This window comes from Pelodiscus sinensis, chromosome Z (genome assembly GCF_052426305.1).
Source record: "Pelodiscus sinensis isolate ZL-2025 chromosome Z, ASM5242630v1, whole genome shotgun sequence".
Classification (NCBI taxonomy): Eukaryota; Metazoa; Chordata; order Testudines; family Trionychidae; genus Pelodiscus; species Pelodiscus sinensis.
Window position 1 is genome coordinate 20417560 of NC_143085.1, and position 22160 is coordinate 20439719.

The window sequence follows — 22160 nt, forward strand, 5'->3', positions numbered from 1 at the left end:
AGGGATGGCACGAGACAAATGGCTTGGTCACTGTCTTCGGTCCATCCCCTCCAGGGTCCCTAGGGTTGGCCGCTGTTGGCAGACAGGCTACTGGGCTAGATGGACCTTTGGTCTGACCCAGGACGGCCATTGTAAGCTCAGGGCTCAGTGTCGGGGGTCTCAGTGGACCCCCTTGATTTTCATGCACACCTGGTCCTGGGTGGCCAGGCTGGCAGCTCTCCTGCCCTAGACGGCCACTTTCCTGTGCCTAGTGCGGAGATCGTGGACGAGGTCCACGATGTCCGCACTAGCCCAGGAAGGTGCCCGCCTCTTGCGGTCCAGGGCAAGCTCCCGGGAGCCGCCAGCCTGGTCCCGGCAAGAGGGGGTGGGCTGGGGGGCATCGGGTGGGTGGCTCTGTGCCGTGCCAGGTGCAGGGTCTGCTAGCTGGGTGCTGGCAGGCTTGCACCTGGCACGGGCACCGTAGCCAGCCCGTGCCCCTTTAAGGGATCCGGGGCCGGGAGGGGGGCATAGAGTTTCCCTGGTGTTGGCCAGAGTGGCCACCAGGGAAACCTGGGGAGGGCTAGCCTCCCACTAGTTCGAACTAAAGGGCTACACAGCCCTTAGTTCGAACTAGCTAGTTCGAACTAGGCGTTAGTCCTCGTAAAATGAGGTTTACCTAGTTCGAACTAAGCGCTCCGCTAGTTCGATTCAAATTCGAACTAGCGGAGCGCTAGTGTAGCACCTATTAAAGTTAGTTCGAACTAACGTCCGTTAGTTCGAACTAACTTTGTAGTGTAGACATACCCGAAAATACTACACACTACACTAGTATTTAGGACATCACCTAACTGCACGCTTCTAACCTGCCCTCAGGCCTCTGTACTATAACATAGAATCATAGAACTGGAAGAGACCTCAGATGGTCATCAAGTCCAGCCCCCTGCTCTAGGCAGGACCAATTCCAACTAAATCAACCCGGCCAGGGCTTTGTCAAGCCGAGACTTAAACACCTCTAGGGATGGAGATTCCACTACTTCCCTAGGTAACCCATTCCAGTGCCTCACCATCCTCCTAGTGAAATAGATTTCCTAATATCCAACCTGGACCTCTCCCACCACAACTTGAGACCATTGCTCCTTGTTCTACCATCTGTCACTACTGAGAACAGCCTCTCTCCATCCTCTTTGGAACCTCCCTTCAGGAAGTTGAAGGCTGCTATCAAGTCTCCCCTCACTCTTTGCTTCTGCAGACTAAACAGACCCAAATCCCTCAGCCTCTCCTCATAAGTCATATGCTCCAGCCCCCTAATCATTTTGGTTTCCCTCCGCTGGACCCTCTCCAATGTGTCCCCATCTTTTTTGTAGTGGGGGGCCCAGAACTGGACACAATACTCCAGATGTGGCCTCACCAAAGCCGAATGTGTTAGCCTGAAAGTGCAGCAAATAGTTCTAGCACCTGAATGCTGCAAATACTTATGCATGGAGAGAAGCTTTAGTTCATTAGGACTACTAATGCACATAAAGTTAAGCTCATGATTAAGTACTTGCAGTACTGGAGGGATCAAGCTGTCATCTGCTTATCATAGAGATTCCTCCACTGTACACTGGGGTGAATGATACTGACCTGCACTTGCTGTTCTACTGATGAAAAGTGTTCTGTAACAGCAACGTATTATTAGTATTAGTGCTACCAAGTAAGTGATGCTGGAGAATAGATACACAATCACTGATAATTTCAGATCAGTTTTATTTTCTTAAATCAGTGCTATACAATTTAAAACCAAAACAAAGCCACACAAAACACAAATGAAAAAACTGACAATCAATCATTACCTTATAAAGAATATCATACACTTTCTCACAAACTTGAAGATAAATGTTATTAGACTGAGGTTTCTTGAAATCTATTGAAGATACCATATACAAACGCTGCAACAAGTAACAAACCCATAACAATAATGAAGAGACTACACTAGCAACTTCAAAATTTATTTTCTTGTTTTGCATTCCTTGTCTACAAAGCAATAAATACTAGTTTTTATCCCCTCCCCAAAAAAAGTTGGTTTCATGCTACATGCAGTTAAGATAACAAATAGTCACCAAAGTGGTGGCAAAAGAAAATCATTTGCCTTTTTAGCTTTTGTTTACTTTTTTTCAAAATCCAACCACAGTGGCTAAGTTTCAAGTATTGAGAAAATGTATATATAATATATACACGTGCGTGCGCCACACACACACACACACACACACACACACACACACACACACACACACACACACTTATTTGTATATTGGTTGAAGTTCTGTAAACCACATTTTTCTGGAGCAATATATATTTATATATGTTGAATGTGGACAATTTTGATACATTCAAGTAATTAAGTACAGCTGGAAGGTTAGTGCTGAGCTTGCTACGTACAAGAATCATTACACCTGTGACACATATACAAATCCTGGGATGCAACTAATACTTGGCAATAAGCTATTAAGTTTGTGGGGTATACATGGCATTCAAAGCATGTGCCTGCTTGGAACTCTATTCTGGCTTACTGTTTTCACACTGCATCCAGATTATTGTACTATACTTGTAGTGTAGCCTATTGCAGGACTAGTGGCAATCTTTTCTGAAGCAGTCTGTTTCTTGTTTAACATCTCTAGCCACCAATTTGTTTTTGTTTTAGGCATAGGCACATAGCAACAGGCAGTGAACGAAAGAAGCAACGGAAGCCTCATACAGATGCTACACATCATGTAATCACACTACCCTGCAAAGAGGTGGGGATTTATTTGCTTTTGTGTTCAGCCACCAGAAGTGTCCATCTTGCCACAGATGAAGCTGGTTCACAAGTCTGAGTTGTTCCTTGCATAATTTTTTTTCCAAAGAGCATCACACAAAAACGTGCAAAAAACTACAGTAGGAAAGAGAGAGGTGATGAAGAATTAACCACCATCCTGTGCAAAATGTTATTAGATCCCAAAAACTAAAGCACAAGGTTTGCATTTCATCCATGTAGATTATTTTTTCTGCTCAGCGCCAACAAAATACTGCCATGACTCTGATAAATTAAAACATGCCCCCCTCCCTCCCACAGAAAGGCAGCCAGTTTTCCCCTCACACACATACTTGCAGCATCCAAACCTCAACAGGTAGGTCTTCAACTGCTCACACCCACAGCCTTGTTTGGCGACAGTCTCTGAAAAAGAAATGCTGAAGGTAACTGAATACTAACTGGGTTGGTTGGTTTGTTTTATAAAAATTAAGCAGAAAAACAATAAAAAAATTCCATTGTAAGAATGTAAGATCTCAATGTCTGTTCTTGAGCTCTTAAAAACCATGGAGCTTTGTGCTGACGGTCCTTAAAAAGAACATTTAAATAAAAAACTCTGGTACTGTAGGATTCCAAGCCAGCTTTGCCTGGCATGGAGGAGAACAGCACATGGATTGTGTGACTGCTGTTTACTGCGCGCACACAAGATACAGTACAATTAAATGCGTACAGTGACACACTCGATATATCAATATATATTTGCCTCGAGGAATACAAATTAATATATACACACACACGTAGTGCAATAAAACAAGGAACAAAAGAACAGCATTCCCAACAGTCATGAAGTTCCAGGGTCACAGACTGATGCAAAGTCAATTTGTCAAGAGTTACCATAGTGTGTAAAGTGCTTCTTTCAGTCACAAACTTAGTGTTTCGCGGGGGCAGAGGAGAAAAGGGTTATCTATGCAATAGCTAAAAGTAGGACAGCATGAGTGTCTCTTCATACTGGATATGTACTGATGGACCAAGCTGTGCAGTCAAGGGTCTAGGATATCGACCCCACCAGGGGGAAAATCATCTTGGTTTCTTGTAATGCTAGAGTTGTTTTTAAATATATATATATATATATATAGATATATATACACAATTTGCTTTTCCTTTGTTGCTTCCCCATCCATGTAGGGATCTGACAGCCTACTTGGGCTTGGTGCAGGGAGCCTCTCCAGTGGTGATATGGTTCCAGCATTAACCAGGAAGCCTTTAGGAAGGTTGCAGCTGTCTTCAGTATTGCTCCTGGAAAAGAGAGATCCAACTTCCCCATGTTACTCCTCTCCACCGCACAGGAAGTGCTCCGTGGCATGACATATAGAAGGGCAAGCATGGAAAGGAGCAGCTGCAGGTCAGTAGAAAGTTCCTGAGTGCTTGGCTATCAGCAGGGATTGGAAAAGTACTGTAAGCAACTGGCCTTGAATTATACCCTTCTCAGCTCGCATTAACAGTTTACCTGAAACTTCCTGCTCAGTGTTTCAGCACATCCACTGCCAGCAATGGATGCAGCACTAGAACACTCCTGCTCTGTGTGGGAGGGCTAGGTAGCAGACTTGTCCTTTGAAGGAGAAGTGAGAGAAAGGAAAATTGTATCATTTGCCCCCTCCCCTGAGAGAGGGAAAAGTCCTGCAACTCTCTTACGTCATTCCCCAGTATATATGATGGAAAAGTGCTTGCAATCACTGCTGTCTATGTCCTCAACAACAGAATCCAAATTCTTGCTGTGGAAAACCTTTCTGATGACAACAAATAAAATCAAGCAGTTTGTTTGCCAGGTCCTCCATAGCCAGACTCCTTCTCCACCATGACAGAGGGCGATTGGAAACTGAATGTGATTGGCTGGCGTGAGGGTTGTGGCGAGCAGCACTTTTTAAATCATGCACAGATCCCTGAAAACAGAGCTGACAGCCGGCGTTCAACACACATCTTACCTATCAGAGAGAAAGGACACAGGAAATCAATCTCCCGGCTTCCAGGAATATTACAACTAACAAAATAAGTAGGATCAAATCCTCAACAGATGTTAATGGGTACAGCAGATGTAATGGAGTTACACCAGCAGAGTACCAGACCCAAAACATCCCAATGCAAAGAAGAGCATGAGAAATAGGAATTATCAGAGACTTCAGAAAACAGTATTCTGGACATTGTCCCTCATGGAGACTTGGAGCTCTCAGAAAGGTCTCTAATTCACCTCTAACATCAGTGGGGTTGTAACTATTTAAATCAGTGAAGTGGTTCACGCCAGTAATGAAGATGGCTCCAGATCTCACTCACATTTGCCAAAGCCCCATCTGGGATACAAAGAAATCAGAGTCTAATCAGACCCTAATGGAGGCAGGAAGTTCATAGTTGTGGTATTAATTCCTAATGTTTCAGACTCAAGAATCTGAATTCCCAAGGCAAATTATTGATACCAGTAGGTGTATATAGCCTGGGCTCTACATTTGGATCTAAAATACAGCATGTTGTGTGATAACAAGAGATATGTAAGAGAGACTGTCTTATTCAGGGAGCTGTGAAATAAACTGGGTTAAATAACATATAAAATGGTAATGAAGCTGTGTTGGTCCCATGACATTAGAGATAAGATGGGTGAGGTAGTACCTTTCATTGGACCAATGTCTGTTGGTGAGAGAGGCAAGCTTTCTGGGACTACATCTACATCACAAATTACTTCAGTATAATTTAGATCGCTTACAGATGTGAATACACCATCCTCTGGGCCATTACTTTATTTCATTGATTGCTTGTGGGGGTCAGGTTGATCTAGCATCACTGACATGGCATGTTGTGCTGATTAGGACAGTGGCACTACCCCTTCTGAGGAACAGGTGCAATCTAAGAAGGAACTTTTGGTGTCTCCTGAGGAAGTGTGCAATCCCCCTGTTGGGAAGCCAGGCAGACAACTATAATGGCTTTGCCACTGCAGTTCAAGTGCCAGATTAGCTCTGGTGAAAGCACAGCCAGAGCTGAATTTAACCCACTCTCTTGTTCTTGTACATGATGCTAGGTAAGCTCCCCCTGCTGCTCTGATGCACAGAGGCAGATTGGCTAATGGAGCCATCCTGACCAAATCCCAGCTGAAGAGGGCAGAGAGAAGATTTTCTCAGTCCATGCTAGCTCAGTGCTCTCAAAAGAACACCTACCACTCCATACAGTGTGGAGTCAGTGCAGTAGGACCAAGTGTCCGCTTACAGGGACAGTGGGAGGATGCTAACTGGAAGGATTGTTTGTTTTGGAGTGGAAAAACTAGGAAGACTGGTTTGTTCTCTCAAGGGCACCAAGAGACTGGGTGGCATGAGTCAGGAGGAGCAATAGAGAAGTCAGAGTTTAGGTTTCAACATCCAAGAATTGCCCTGGTGGAAGGAGATAGAGACCCAGGGCCACAGATGGTAAAACACATGGGGCTCTAGTAAGAAATGGAGTGCAAAGCTGCTCACATTTACTGATGTTCTCGATGTCTCCCTGCTCTGTTACGATGTGCAAGAGCCCCTCCATTAGCAGCACAGCCTTCTGATACCTCTCTGCACAGTCCTCCTTGTGATGGAACATCTCGTCCAGGGCTGCAGACTGCACCTGTGTGTAGAGGCCCCCTACCCATTATTCCATGCAGCAAGCATGGGGCAGTATTGCCATGGAGGCTGACTGGCATGTGCACTGAGAGCCGAGTGCCTTTTAATAACAGTTTATTCACCCAATCCCCCAGTTTCGGTCCATGAATCTGTGCCCAATTTGCTGAATAGTTTCATGGGGATGGAAAACTCAACGACATCAAAGGGAAATGTTTTGTTTCAAGCTTCCCAACCCATTTCAGGCTGGAGTTACAAAATGACAGGTGAAAGAAGAGGAGGAAGCAATAGGAACAGCACAATCCCAATTCAGAGCCCCAGTGAACAGTCATTGGGCCAGTGAAATAGAGTGCGAATGGTATCCATCTAGGCTGCTGCAATAACCATATAATTCTTTTTGTTACCATGAGGGACTGGGGAGAGAGAGAGAGAAAGTGAGAGAGAGAGAGAGAGAGAGAGAGAGAGAGAGAGAGAGAGAGGGTATGTCTACACTACCCTCCTAGTTCGAACTAGGAGGGTAATGTAGGCATACCGCACTTGCAAATGAAGCCCGGGATTTGAATTTCCCGGGCTTCATTTGCATAAGTGGGGAGCCGCCATTTTTAAAACCCCGCTGGTTCGAACCCCGTGCAGCGCGGCTACACGGGTCTCGAACTAGGTAGTTCAAACTAGGCTTCCTATTCCTCGTTCCACGAGGTGTACCGGTAGTTCGGAATAGGAAGCCTAGTTTGAACTACCTAGTTCGAGCCCTGTGTAGCCGCGCTGCACGGGGTTCGAACCAGCGGGGTTTTAAAAATGGCGGCTCCCCGCTTATGCAAATGAAGCCCGGGAAATTCAAATACCGGGCTTCATTTGCAAGTGCGGTATGCCTACATTACCCTGCTAGTTCGAACTAGCGGGGTAGTGTAGACATACCCAGAGAGAGGAGGGGCCTGCTCAGAATATCCCATAATCCAACACTTTGGACACTCCTCTTGCAATTGGTGAGCTGCAAGTTCAGATCTCTTCTCCACATCAAGCAAAGAGGAGAACTGACCCTGGGTGTCCCACATCATAGGTGAGTATCCCTAAAAGGAGGGCTCCTTCACTACTCCTTGCCCCCTTGTCCTCCTCTGCTTGTGTTACAATATTCCAGATCAAAAGGAAGAATTTTGAGTTGGGTCAAACAAAACGTTTCAATCAACTCAACTCTAACTTCTCAATTTGCTAAAGGTTTGATTTCGGTTTATCAACCCAAAAATATTTTCTGTATTGCCAGCTATTGAAAAATCCATTATTCACCTAGTTCAATGTATGTCCCTTCCCAGCACTGTAACATGCAATAAGCCAGGTGTTAAAACAACCTGCCAGCACCATGTATGGGAGCTGTGGCCAATCATGCTGAGCATGCTGGACACAGTTATGACAGGGCAGCAAAATCTTTACCAACTGCACAGCATAGCTGAAAATGAGCTTCTCTGCTGTGATGCTGTTGATCCGATCCATGAGCTTCTGTTTATCCAAGAAGAATCTCTGGAGTCTCATGTTCAGAGAATGGCAGGCCGACACGCTGGATTTATAAAGCTCATTCAGCTTCTTCACAACTAGGGCCAAAGAAAAAAAATGTTCATCTACACGTCCGGCTTTGCCTCTCTTGCCTACCTCCCCATGCTTCACACCATGGATGTGTGTCTTAAAAGTGTTTTTGTTTCAAGCAAAGATTCACCCGTTCAATATCATAGGGTATGTCTACACTACAGCGCTAGTTCAAACTAACTTAGTTCGAATTAGTTAATTCGAACTAAGCTAATTCGAACTAACGCGTCTAGAACTAAAAACTAGTTCGAATTAGCGTTTTGCTAATTCGAACTAGCAAGTCCACATTGAGTGGACTCTGAACAGGGCTTAAGGATGGCCGGAAGCGGTGCCGGCAGGGCATCAGAGGAGGACTTAGAGCGTGGAGATGCTGTCTCAGGCTAGCCGAGGGCTGCGCTTAAAGGGTCCCAACCCCTACCCAGGACAGAGAGTTCTCAGGGGTGCCCCGCTTGAAAACCACTCCTGGCTTGGAGTGCCCGGAGTGCCCACACTGGGCACATCACACCACTCGGCCATCAGCCTGGCTGCACTTGTCGCAGGCTGCCATCTGGGGAGAGGGGGCAATTGGGGGGCTTCAGGAGAGCTTCCACCCCCGGAAGCCTGCAGAGCCAGCCCAGTCCTCCCCATCGGGGGCTCGTACCCCATTCCTCCCTCACCTCCTTCCACTTACCTTTCCCTAGCCCCCCTTCTTATTGATGTACAAAATAAAGATAACGTTTCTTCCAACACTGACTCTGTCTTTATTGAACAAATCTGGGGAGACTGGGAAAAGGAGGTGGGAGAGGGGAAGAGAAAGGCTGGGAGAGGGGAGGGCAACTAACATGATCAGGGGTTGGGAACAGGTCCCAGATGAAGAGAGGCTACAGAGACTGGGACTGTTCAGCTTAGAAAACGGGAGACAGAGGGGGGACAGGATAGAGGTCTCTAAAAGCAGGAGTTGGGTGGAGAGGGTGCATACAGAAAAGTTCTTCATTAGTTCCCATAAAGAAGGACTAGAGGACACCAAAGGAAAGGAATGGGTAGCAGGCTTGAAACTAGTAAGAGAAAGTTGTTGTTCTTGACAAAGCAAATAGTTAACCTGTGGAACTCCTTGCTGCAGGAGGCTGTGAAGGCTACAACTAGAACAGAGTTGAAAGGGAAGTGAGATCAAGTCATGGAGGTTGGGTCCATGGAGTAGTCTTAGCCAGGGGGTAGGAGTGGTGTCCCTGCCCAAGGTTTGTGGAAGGCTGGAGAGGGATGGCACAAGACAAATGGCTTGGTCACTGTCTTCGGTCCATCCCCTCCAGGGTCCCTACGGTTGGCCGCTGTCGGCAGACAGGCTACTGGGCTAGATGGACCTTTGGTCTGACCCAGGACGGCCATTGTAAGCTCAGGGCTCAGGGTCGGGGGTCTCAGTGGACCCCCTTGATTTTCATGCACACCTGCTCCTGGGTGGCCACGCTGGCAGCACTCCTGCCCTAGCCGGCCACTTTCCTGTGCCTAGTGTGGAGATCGTGGACGAGGTCCACGATGTCCGCACTAGCCCAGGTAGGTGCCCGCCTCTTGCGGTCCAGGGCAAGCTCCCAGGAGCCGCCAGCCTGGTCCCGGGAAGAGGGGGTGGGCTGGGGGACATCGGGTGGGTGGCTCTGTGCCGTGCCAGGTGCAGGGTCTGCTGGCTGGGTGCTGGCAGGCTTGCACCTGGCACGGGCACCGTAGCCAGCGCGTGCCCCTTTAAGGGATCCGGGGCCGGGAGGGGGGCATAGAGTTTCCCTGGTGTTGGCCAGAGTGGCCACCAGGGAAACCTGGGGAGGGCTAGCCTCCCACTAGTTCGAATTAAGGGGCTACACACCCCTTAATTCGAACTAGCTAGTTCGAACTAGGTTTAATCCTCGTAAAATGAGGTTTACCTAGTTCGAACTAAGCGCTCCGCTAGTTCGATTCAAATTCGAACTAACGGAGCGCTAGTGTAGCGGCTATGAATGTTAGTTCGAACTGACGTCCATTAGTTCGAACTAACATTGTAGTGTAGACATACCCATACAGACTGTGAAATACCCATTACCACTAGGGGCTTTGACTTAGCATCATACAGTAGTTTCACAGCTCTTACATGGAGAGACCCACGCATTCTTCTAGTTCCCATGCCCCCAGATCTAGTTTAATTTCTTTTAGCTGCAACAAGCTAAAATTCCTTGTGAGCACTTTGCGGCACATGCCACCAGGAACAGCAAATACAGCAGAAATGGAGCCTCTCTTATCCAATGACTGGTGGCATGATGCAAACTTGTCTCACATATGGTAGGTGTTGACACTTATAATGCTAAGAGTGAGTGGAGTAATGGAGTAGAGCAGGGAAGTAGCAATTAATTGCTGACCAGCTCTGTAAGGGAGTTTGCTGCTTTCCCAGCTGACTGTACAAGGATATCTCTTTTCCTGCAAGTCAGCTAGGATTTTAAGGCTGCAGGATTGCGTGACAGAGAAGAGCCAGAAGAATTTATTTAAACATTACTGTGCATGCCAGCAATAGCAATCTTAAACAGTGTTCAACAAAGCAAGAGACTGAGATGCTTTTAGTAGCTCTGATACACATCCCAGACCAACCAAGAGATTTTTTCAAAAGCACAGGTCAGCCTGAAGAGCTAATGAGATTTGCTACTAAGGATGTTAGGAATCAGTTAATTAATTAATTGAATAGTCAATAGAATTTACATTGATTACTCAATTAGTCGGTAAGGTGGGGATTGCTCTGCACTTTAACGGCGGTGACCAACTGGCGGGACCAGCAATGAGGCTAAGCAATAAAGGAGCAGCAGGATAAACGGGGGAGGGCAGGGTGCAGACTTGGCTCCCCAGATCTCAGTCGCCAGCCCTGTCCATTTCCCCTTTAGCCTGCAAATGCCAAGGAGTGAGACACACATCAGGAAAACTCTGTCGAGAGAGACAGGAAGAGAAGAAAAGTTCAAGCTCCCTGAGGCTGAGGCAGTTTCGCCCTCCTTCTCTGCCTTTCTCTGCCTCCCTCTTTTCTGCACCTCTTCTGGTGTGTGCAAACCCAGCATCCCCAATCAGGTTGTGTGGTGGGGAGATGAGATCCTGGCCTGCCGGATTCACAAATCTGCTGCTTCCGGCTCACAAGCTGCCTGTAAACTCCAAACTGTGTATTTCTGTGCAAACTTTGATGTGAGAGAGCCCTGGGAGGGGACAGAAAATGGTAGGGGGTCAGCTTGTTCCTGACACCCCAACACGCGCAAACAAACCAACCTGTGTGGATTTGAGTATCAGAGGGGTAGCTGTGTTAGTCTGGATCTACAAAAGCGACAAGGAGTCCTGTAGCACCTTACAGACTAACAGATGTATTGGAGCATAAGCTTTCGTGGCAAAGACCCACTTCATCAGATGCATCAGATGTGTGGATTTGGTTAGACAAGTGCAGAGTCAGTAATTTAAAAATTGCAGCAAGCATGAGGAACTGGAGAAAGCCCTTTGCTTGCCAGGCTGAGGCAACATCCGGGCCATTCATTCTGGCAGTGCCGGGGTTACCTCATGATGCACCGGCCTGGTTTCTAAATCAGTTCATTCTAATTTTAAGAGTGTGATTGTGAGCGCATGTTTAAAATGGATTAACTCTGGGAAAATGAAGCCAGGACTACTTCCCATGACAATCTGCCTCTCCCCGCCAGGCCTGCAAGAGCAAGGGGGAGCTGGGAGCACCTCAGCTGGTGGGACACTCGAGCACCATTTCTATTAGTAAATGCCAATCACTGCTTCTGTTCAATGCAGCCATTGATAAATCCGCATGGGGTGGCGGAGGCAGGAGGAAACAGCCTTCCAAGAGCAGTCAGCACCTTTCCCCCTGCTTGAGTCAGGAGCTATGCAGCATCCCAAGCCCAAACCCCCAAATAAGGACCGCAACTTACAAGCCTGAAGCTGAAAGTGAGTTCAGACAAGGGAAAGGCTGGGAAGCCAGAGTAAATCATAGAATCCTAAGGCTGGAAGAGACCTCAGGAAGTCATTGAGTCCTGCCCCCTGCCCAAAGCAGAACCAAGCCCAACTAAATCATCGTAGCCAGGGCTTTGTCAAGCTGGGACTTAAAAACCTCTAGGGATGGAAATTCTACCAACTCCCTTGGTAACCCAATTCAGTGCTTCACCACCCTCCTAGGGAAATAGTTTTTCCTAATATCCAACCTAGACCTTTCCCACTGCAACTTGAGACCATTGCTCCTTGTTCTACCATCTGTCACTACTGAGAACAGCCTCTCTCCATCCTTTTTGGAGCCTCCCTTCCAGAAGTTGAAGGCTGCTATCAAATCCCCCCTCACTCTTCTCTTCTGCAGACTAAATAAACCCAAATCCTTCATCCTCTCCTCGTAGGTCAATGGTCCCCAACGCGGTGCCTGCGGGCGCCATGGTACCTGCCGGGGCATTTATGTCCACCCGCCGAGCGACCAGGGCCAGCCCAAGCCATTCTTGCGCCCCTGGCCCTGGGCGAGTGGCACATGTGCAGTGCTGGTCCCGGGCGCATGCATGGGCACGGCCCCACCTCTGGCGCGTGCGCAGCCCCGCCCCCGGGAACGCGGCGCATGCGCGATCCTGCCCCTGGCAGCCCCAAAAGTTTGGGGACCACTGTCGTAGGTCATGTGCTCCAGTCCCCTAATCATTTTGGTTGCCCTCCACTGGACCTACTCCAATATGTCCACATCCTTTCTGTAGTGGAGGGCCCAGAATTGAACACAGTGCTCCAGCTGTGGCCTCACCAGTGCCAAATAAAGGGGAATAATCACTTCTCTGTATCTTTTGGAAATGCTCCTCCTAATGCACCCTATTATGCCATTAGCCTTCTTGGCTACAAGGGCACCCTGTTGACTCATATCCAGCTTCTCATCCACTGTAATCCCCAGGTTCTTTTCTGGTGAACTGCTACCTGTACTTAGCCAGTAAGCCAGTAACAATGCTTGGGATTCTTCCATCTCAAGTGCAAGACTCTGTACTTGTCCTTGTTGAACCGCATCAGATTTCTTTTGGCTCAATCTCCCAATTTGTGTAGGTCACTCGATCCTATCCCTGCCCTCCAGTGTATCTACCTCTCCCCCTAGCTTAGTGTCATCCGCAAACTTGCTGAAGGCGCAATCCATCCTCTCATTCAGGTCATTAATAAAGATGTTGAACAAAACTGGCCCTAGAACCGATCTTTGAGGCACGGTGCTTGAAACCGATCGCTAGCCAGACATTGAGCCAGACAATCACTACACGATGAGCCCGACAATCTAGCTTTCTATCCTCCTTATAGTCCATTTTTCCAATCCATACCTCTTAACTTGCTGGCAGGTGGGATAACTTGCTGTATCAAAAGCTTTGGTAAAGTCAAGGCATATCACATCCACTGACTTCCCCATGTCCACAGAGCCACTTACCTCATCATAGAAGCTAATCAGATTGGTCAGGCATGACTTGCCCTTGGTGAATCCATGTTGACTATTCCTGATCACTTTCCTCTCTTCCTAGTGCCTCAAAATGGATTCCTTGAAGATCCCTTCCATGATTTTTCCGGTGACTAAGGTGAGGCTGACCAGTTTATAATTCCCTGAATTGTCCTTCCCTTTTTTAAAGATGGGCACTACATTTGCCTTTTTCCAGTCATCTGAGACCTCTCCCAATCTTAATGAGTTTTCAAAGATAATGGCCAAAGGCTCTGCAATGACACCTGCCAACTTCCTCAGTACCCTTGGATGCATTAAATCTTGACCCATGAATCTGTGTACATCTAGCTTTTCTAAATAGTTCTTATCCTGTTCTTTCCCCACTGAGGGCTGCCCACCTCCACATGCAGGGAGCCCAGGACATGTAATGTCTCCCGTTATGTGATTTATATTGATCCCGTGCTTATTAACCATGGCTATAATCATAGTCAGGGTTCGACAAACTATACAATCTACTCGCCCGTTGTGAGTAGATTTCAGCCGTTCATTCACGGCGCGCACATGTGCAATGCGGCTTTTGTTCATGTGTAGTATGGGGCTGGCGAGCAGTTTTTGCCGCTGTTTGTCAAGTCCTGATCATAGTCATAGACTCTACTGAACCAGTACACACATGTACTTATAACAGTGGCCTCAGCTTAACCGTTGGGAAACTCCCACTGGCCCCCGGCTGATGCAGTATTTCCTTTGGCCACTGCTTAACACCTGAACAAACACAGTGAAGCTAGAGTCACTAAGCAGGGAGAGCTGAGCACTGTGGCCTCTGTGGGAAAACTGCTCTGCAAAGGCTAACTTGCACCCAATGGCTTTCTGAGCTTTTCAGACACTGAAGACGAAAAGGATTTCTAAGTGGTAAGGAGGACATTTAGCTGCATGACTTTCCATTTACATGAACGGAAACTGTGTAGCCAAGTCCCTCTGCTGGCCACTGCAGAAAGCAAGTGTGTGCAGTTATTCAAAACCCCCCCCCTAAAGTAGAGAAGTGATTTTCAAAGGCAGGAAGCTATGTTAGATGGCAGCCCAGGGGAGATGGGCATCTAATTACCCTTGATGTCTTGAGAGGCTCCCCCAATAGCATTCTAATGCTAAGACAAAATCCAGGTTTTTACTGAATAGTGGTCACTTTGTGCAATGACCAGTGACATGTAACATGCAAGAAACAATAGAAGGCTGTAATAGGGTGATAAATAAATAGCTTTCTGAGTTGCCACCAGGTATTGCTATTCCCTGTTTTTTTTCTTTCTTTCACTTGAAAGTCACCATTGCCAAGAAATTACTCAACTTGCCAAGTAAGCACACACTAAGAATACATCCACTGTGTAATTAAGTTGCACTCCTGTCATGTATAATTAAGCACCTGTGTATAGAGAGGTACAGAGATATTCAGATGAGATGTTTTCTTTTTAATTGGCGGTGAAGAGTCATACAGGGGCACAAGGGGAAATCTGGGATCCTGCATAAACTGTCATGTGAGAAGCACATCCCTTGAGGTATATGAAAAGTATCCCTGAGGAAAGACCGGAGGCTGAACGCAAACTCTTACTTCTGAGAGTAACCTTGCTTAGGTGGGTAGTGCATTTATCCTGTGACTCCTCATTCTGAGTAAGGTTTTGCAGAACTAGACCTCATGTGGTTCTGAAAACCTTGAGGCGTTTATTTGCTGAAACCAAATGCAAATATTTTGGTCAGACAGAATACCAATTTCTAGCTGCAGTGGTAGAATCCCTAAATTGCTGGATTTCCAGTCTGGAACACGCACAGGATGGACCCTTTTCCACCATTTACAAAGAAATCTTCACCTGTCTTTTCTCAGATGCTTGTTAGGTACCTTGCAATTCCTGCTGTCAAGCCCAGGTGAGTGGCAGGCAAGACTTTTGAGATTCAGTGGGTTAATATTACTGCTTCTTACCACATGTCTGGGATTTTCTGAGTTCACTATGCTGCTATTTCAGAAATGGTGCACCAGGTACACTAAAGAGGATACCTGGTGTCCAACGTGGGAAAGCTCTACCCCATTCAGGTTAAATGCTGTATGCTGTCAGCAAACCAGAGAGGGAGCATTCTGGCACATGCACTGTGCCTTTCCTCTTGCTTCTGAAAAGAAGCATGCCTCTAAGTTGCTAGTCACCACCATGGCCCAGCATGCACTCTATTACACAAAGCTCACTGGAGACTGCCTGCTTGATGGTGTGATGTTTCCCTCTGTTCTGCCTTGAGTCCTACATAATGCCTCTGCTGCCCTCAGCTAGTCAAGCCAGGGTTAGATGCTCTCCAAGAAATGTTCATCAGACATGTCAGGAGATTTACATGCTCCTTCTGTTCCACATGGGGAAAGGGTGCAAACTGACTGTAATACTATGTAGAAAGTGGGGGAGAGACAAGGAAGGCAGCTGGAACAGAGCAGGGGTGTGCGCACACTGGGATAGGGCAGCAATGTGTAAGGAAACTGCCAGCACAGGTGAGTAGAGAGGGGCAGGGGGGTGCGAAGGAGGCTGCCTGCAGGCATCCGCAAAACTGTCTATTGAGTGTGACAATGGCTCATGTGGGTGGATGTAAGAGAGCATGTATGTGTAAATGCTGTTCTTCCAGGAACTCCAAAGAGGAGGCAGCTGTTTTTTCATGCAAGCCTGCTCTGTGGTCCTCTGGGGCACTTAGTAAGTAATACAGACTTGGGCAGGGATTGGCACCCAGGAATGCATTAGTGGCTCTCCTTCACCTCAGTGGGATGCAGTACTTGTGGCTCCTTTGTTCCCCTGTTGGCCCCCCATTAACCCTCCTGCCCTTCATGCTTTTGATGCAACAGGTCACTGGAGCCCAGAGCCTGCACTTACTACTCCTACACCCTCCTTCCCTGCACTTTCGGAGGAACCACTGTCCCTGCTCTTCCTCCTCCCTCTCAAAGCTAGAACACCACAGGGCGAAGGGGAGAACCCAGGGGGTCCACAGGCCTCAGGTGGAACCTCAATGAACCGTATGTAACCTGTGGGCAATAGGTTGTCCACCACTAGATTAGGTCAGCACTCACTAGCAATCTGCTTCTCATGGGGTACTCTTAGGACTGAAGTCTCCTGGCAATGCTTGGGGCAGTGGCCTATGAGGTGCCAACATTCTCATTCCAGACTCTTCTCCACAGGTCTGGCATTCCACACGGCTCCCTTATACTTGTGCACAGGGCGCTTACCTTGTTTGACGGTGGAGGAGAGGCACAGCTTGCCTGCCTTGATTTGTTCTATGGCTGTTTGCAGGCCTGAAGACAGCAGCTCTGCTACTTTCAGATACAGGACCAACTGCTCTGCATAGCTGAAAAGAAGCACATTTCAGTACAAGCAGATCATTGGGCTGGTTGGTGCATTTATAGCACAACCTCTACAATAAGGGTGATTTCCAAATGAACACACTATGCATCTAGCAGAGGGAAGCACAAAGGGTGGCTTTGGTATAAAGTGAACTATAATGGGATAGACTAGGCCCAAAACACCTTGGTGGAGGCTTGTGGCCTTGCCACACCCTACCCCAGGAAAAGAGCAGTAGAGAAGTCCTCCAAGCTCCCTGGAGCAGCAGTGTGAGAGGCAGCCAGTCAAGGCCCAGCAAGCCAGTATAATGAAAGCTGCTAGACCACAGCCAGATAGTTCTTCTTGGAAGCTTGAGGTGTGCAAACCATTTAGAGAGGGTCTTCTGTCACTCAGCCCTCCAGCCAAGTCACACACTAAGGGTATGTCTACACTACCACCCTAGTTCGAACTAGGGTGGTTAATGTAGGCAACCGCAGTTGCAAATGAAGCCCGGGATTTAAATATCCTGGGCTTCATTTGCATCTTGCCGGGCGCCGCCATTTTTAAAGCCCCGGTAGTTCGGACTCCGTGCCCGCGGCTACACGCGGCATGGAGTAAGTAGTTCGAATTAGGCTCTCTAATCCGAACTACCGTTACTCCTTGTGGAACGAGGTGTACCGGTAGTTCGGATTAGAGAGCCTATTCCGAACTACTTACTCCATGCCGCGTGTAGCCGCGGGCACGGAGTCCGAACTACCGGGGCTTTAAAAATGGCGGCGCCCAGCAAGATGCAAATGAAGCCCAGGATATTTAAATCCCGGGCTTCATTTGCAACTTCGGTTGCCTACATTAACCACCCTAGTTCGAACTAGGGTGGTAGTGTAGACATACCCTAAGAGTGCAGGCATACACACTTGGCCAAGGGGGAACTTGTAAAAGGTGAGTGTGATCCTGTTACATCAAGGTGTCCTGGCTTCTCCCCAGGCCTTACCTCCATTCCCTGCTGAGAAGGCTGATTTGGTCAGCCACCACACTTTCCTGAAGCTGGTACTCGGAGGCCACTGAACTGCTCATCTCACTGGTGCTTCCTTTGAGGGCAGCGATTTCCATCACGTAGTGGACGAAGGCAAGTGTGAAGCGCAGGCTGCGCAAGATGTCTGTGTGCTCTTGCTGCAGGGGGAAGAAACACCAGCATAGAGGTCATGTGTAGGATGCAACATGTAAGAGAGGCAGGACACATTGGCTGCAGGGTCAACGCACTGAGGCATCACTGGGTTATGAATGCAGAAGCTGAGGATGTAATTCTAACAAGGAGCAGTTAATGTGTCTAGGCATGAAACTCATGAAACTCACACCCAAGCCCAGACACCATCACTCTTCCTTCACAGATTAAAGGAGCACAGCTTCAGGCCACCAGTTTACAAGCAGTTCCCAGAGAAGATGGTGAGCCAGGCTTACAGTAATTGGCTAACTTTCCAACAGGAGTTGAATTCTCAAAGGCTACGTCTAGACTGGCATGATTTTCCGAAAATGCTTTTAACGGAAAACTTTTCCATTAAAAGCATTTTCGGAAAAGCACGTCTAGATTGGCAGGATGCTTTCCGCAAAAGCACTTTTTGCGGAAAAGCGTCTGTGGCCAATCTAGACGCGGTTTCTGCAAAAAAGCCCCGATCACCATTTTCGCGATCGGGGCTTTTTTGCGGAAAACACTACTGTGCTGTCTACACTGGCCCTTTTGCGCAAAAGTCTTTAGGAAAAAGACTTCTGCCCAAATGGGAGCAGCATAGTATTTCCAGAAAAGCACTGACGATCTTACATGAGATCATCAGTGCTTTTCCGGAAATTCAAGCGGCCAGTGTAGACAGCTGGCAAGTTTTTCTGCAAAATCAGTTGATTTTGCGGAAAAACTTGCCAGTCTAGACACAGCCTATGTGACTACTTAGAAATCCATCAAAACTGAGGGCAGTTTACCTAATGGTTTATGCTGTCACTGTGGCAAGCAATGGAGTTACTCTGCTGTGAGACAGAGCTCAGCTGGACACATGAGGAAGTAATCAGCTTGAACTAGGGATGTTAACTGGTTAACAGGTAAGAATATGCTTTCCAATTAACCAGACCTTGCCCATTAACTCTGGCAGTGACCAGCCTTGCCAGGCTAGCCCTCATCATGGCAAGACCAGTGAGCCAGGCAGTGGGATTCCACAGTTGCAGCATGCTGGATGGTGGGACTTTGGTTAAAACAGTTAACCAGTGAAGTGCTATCATTTAACCGGTTAACTGATTTAACATCCCTAATTTGAACTCGTATATACAAGGGAGCTGACAGACTCTGTGGGCCCCCTGGCAAGGTGTGGGGGCTCTGTGCTCCCAGAAAGGCAGAAGACGTGGGGCCAAGGCCCCCACACCCTAACACTCTGTGCTGAACAGAGCAGGTGGCACAGCATTCCAACAGCAATTTAAAAGGTTCAGGATCTGGCTGTGGCCATTGCCATAGAAGCAGCAGCTGGTAGTACCAGAGCCTTTGGAACTGCTAGGCCCCAGGTCAAGCGCCCTGTTTGCCTTCTCCACCCCATTGGTGGTCCTGCCTATATACGTAAGCCCCACAAATACTAGCCTAAAACCAGGCTGTCAATATAACACAACATCCCGCTTCTTAGGTCTTCAGTCAGTGGGCCCCATAACTGAATCAACTTCTTGAGAGCTGTTTCCCATTTCAGGTCATGAGTGAGCTTTGCTGACAGGAACCAGTGGGCAGTCTCATTTCTGCCCGAGCATCTGCTTTGTGAGTGAACTGTGGCTTTTGCCCTCCTGGCTCTCAATCCAGCTGTTTGAGCTATGAGGCACCTTCTTTTAACTGAGGGAAGAAACACCACAGCAATAGGGCACTTCCACATGTCTTGGGAGTTTTACTGAATAACCTTCATGCTAACTTACAGGGGAGAAATAAATATCACCCAATGTAGCCTGAAGACTAACTGCTCACAGGACCTACAGCAGTGGTCTCCAACCTTTTTATGCTTGAGATCACTTTTTGAATTGAAGTGCAATCCATGATCTACCTGAAACCCAAATACCCTTCTCCTGCCTTCCTTGTCCCCTTCTCTAAGGCCCTGCCTCTGCTCACTCCATTGTCTCTTCCTTTCACTTGGCTGGGACAGAGGGTTGGCCTTGGATTAAGGGATTTAGAGTATGAGAGGGGCTCTGAGCTGGAGGCATTTAGGGTGTTGCAGGGGGTTCTAGGTGCAGGCTCTGGGAAGGCATTTGGACGCAGGAGTGCCCAGGGTTAGGAGTGCAGGGGAGGGTTTCTGACTGGAATAGGGTTTCAGGATGTGTACTCCAGCTGGGCACTGTTTACCTCAGGTGGCTCGTGGGTGATAGGTGCAGTGGGACTAAAGCAGGTTCACCCCTGTCCTGGCCCTGCACCACTCCCAAAAGCAGACAGCAAACTCCCTTCCAAGCCTGGTTGTGTCCTCTCTCTGCTCTGAGGAGACAGGATACAATGTGGGAGAGGGGGCACCTTGACATCAGCACCCATCCTCTATCTCCCCTGCCCTGCACAGCAAACAGGAGACTCCTGAGGGGACAGCTCTAAGGGAAAGGACTGGAGATGCGCAGCTGTGGGGGGAGGGGCAGCTGAAGTGTCTGCACCTGATAGCCTCTTGGCCAAACCAGTTAGGATCACGCGTCAGAGGCTCCAAGATCTACCAGTAGATCCTGATCTACTGCTTGGTGACCACTGACCTACAGTAACTACTGGCTCTTTGTGCCAACTGTAAAAGCTGTCAGAACTTGTAGAACTCTCTTTTTGTTTTTTCTATCAAAATGACCTAAAGAGTTAGAAGATTTGTCACCCATTCCATGGATGCATGCAGTGTCATGGTGGTATGGGTCCCAGGATATTAGAGAGACAAGTTAGGGGAAGGTCCCATAAAAACCATTACCACACCCACCTTGTATTTCTATTTATATAATGTGGCAGTCAGTTTCTCAAAGCGGCAGGTTAGCGCCCTTTCGTGTAAAAATTATTGCTAGGCATCAAAGGGAGAAATACATCCCTTGCACCTTAAAATCTCTAGTGCATTTACCCTCACTACACCCTTGTGAAGTAGAGCAGTGCTAACAGCTCATATTTACATATGGGAACTGTGGCATAGAGAAATTAAGTGACTTGCCCAAGGTCACATATCATGGAGCAGGAATTGAACCTGAGTTTCCCAACATCCAGGTAAACACCCTACTTAGAGGACTACTCATAAAGAAATAGCCTATAGTAATTTCTAGTCTTGCTATCAGTAATGATTCAGAACCTCTCCTCCCTAATCCTCAATGTGTACTTTTTTTTAGTACGATGTATCAAACTTTCAAATACAATCTTGTATTTGTCTTGTTTCCCCTCAAGGAACTTTTCAAAGAAAAGCATCTACTTACTTTTTACAACAAAACCTGAGACAAATTCTAGATTTAAAAATGCCAGCATTTCAGTGCTTTTTAAAAAGATCAGCAGAAAGCATTTGTGTAGAAAATGTGTCAGGTTGGCATTCTGAAGAGATCCGCAGGGCACAAAAGGGGTTACAAATAAGCCAAAAAACCTAGGTGCCAAGGAGGTTTTGCAACATGTGACTGGATTATTAAAGCCTGCATTCAGCAGAAATGAGGTCCAAACCAAAATGACTCAGAGCTGACATCTGAAGCAGAACTGCACAGCATTAACAAGATCGAGCTGACATTTCTTTAAGATGGTTCTGCTCAGGTTTACCCATGAGTGACTTCCATATTCCCAGGAGTCTGGGGCTCTTTTAAGGTGCCAGGAAGTTCAGTTAATTCCCACACGACATGGATAGCTTGTGTCTTATTTTTCTAGCTTGTGTCTTATTTTTCTAGCTTGTGTCTTATTTTTCTAGCTTGTGTCTTATTTTTCTAACTTGATTTTGTAAATTCTTTTTAAAAAAATGGAGCAATGCAACCTTAATTCTTAAGCCAACATGCACAGGTCTCTGCATATATGCAGAGGATTTTTTTTTTCATATTGGAGTCAAGGCTTCATTTTAAAGAAACTTCCATAGTCCTAGATGAACCACCATAAAAGTACAAATGAAGATGAGTTTTTCCCCCTCTCTTTTCAGCATCATTGCAAATGGATGGCCTGTCTTACATAATAAATACTCTTTGGCCATGGGAGCAGCATTTGCTATGCTTAAAGCTTCATTCACTTTGGGAAAAGGGGGTGTCTGGCAGCCTTTCAACTTGACAAACATGGTTCAACAACCTATTTTGTTGGCTTAGTCTCTCTCTCTCTCTCTCTCTCTCACGCTATCAACACAAGCATTGAATTTATTTTCTTTTAGGTCCTTTCATCAGAGATTGTATCACTGATGGAATCCCCAGTGCATGCAGAAGATCGTAATGGGATCAGTTCAATAGCTTGCTGGCTGGATTTTGGCTAGACATCAGTAACACATTTTTCTTCTTTTAAAAAGAAACAGTGCAGAATT

General features: G+C 47.2%; 1 protein-coding gene across 4 annotated transcripts in view; it reads right to left on the reverse strand.

Moving 5' to 3' along the window:
* Positions 1-1705: 1705 nt before the first annotated feature.
* The window catches only part of ULK1 (unc-51 like autophagy activating kinase 1), a 151488-nt gene continuing 131033 nt past the window's right edge, over positions 1706-22160 (reverse strand). For 3 of the 4 annotated variants that reach the window (XM_075898409.2, XM_075898408.2, XM_014572209.3), the window contains 5 exons: positions 17660-17838; positions 16578-16696; positions 7795-7952; positions 6241-6376; positions 1706-4728 (listed from right to left, as the gene is read on the reverse strand). In XM_075898409.2, coding sequence (XP_075754524.2) covers positions 4673-4728; positions 6241-6376; positions 7795-7952; positions 16578-16696; positions 17660-17838 — 648 coding nt within the window. In that variant the 3' untranslated portion in view covers positions 1706-4672. Of the gene's footprint in view, positions 4729-6240; positions 6377-7794; positions 7953-9481; positions 16697-17659; positions 17839-22160 lie in introns of those variants that run through there. The other variant, XM_089775249.1, reaches the window with a different exon arrangement.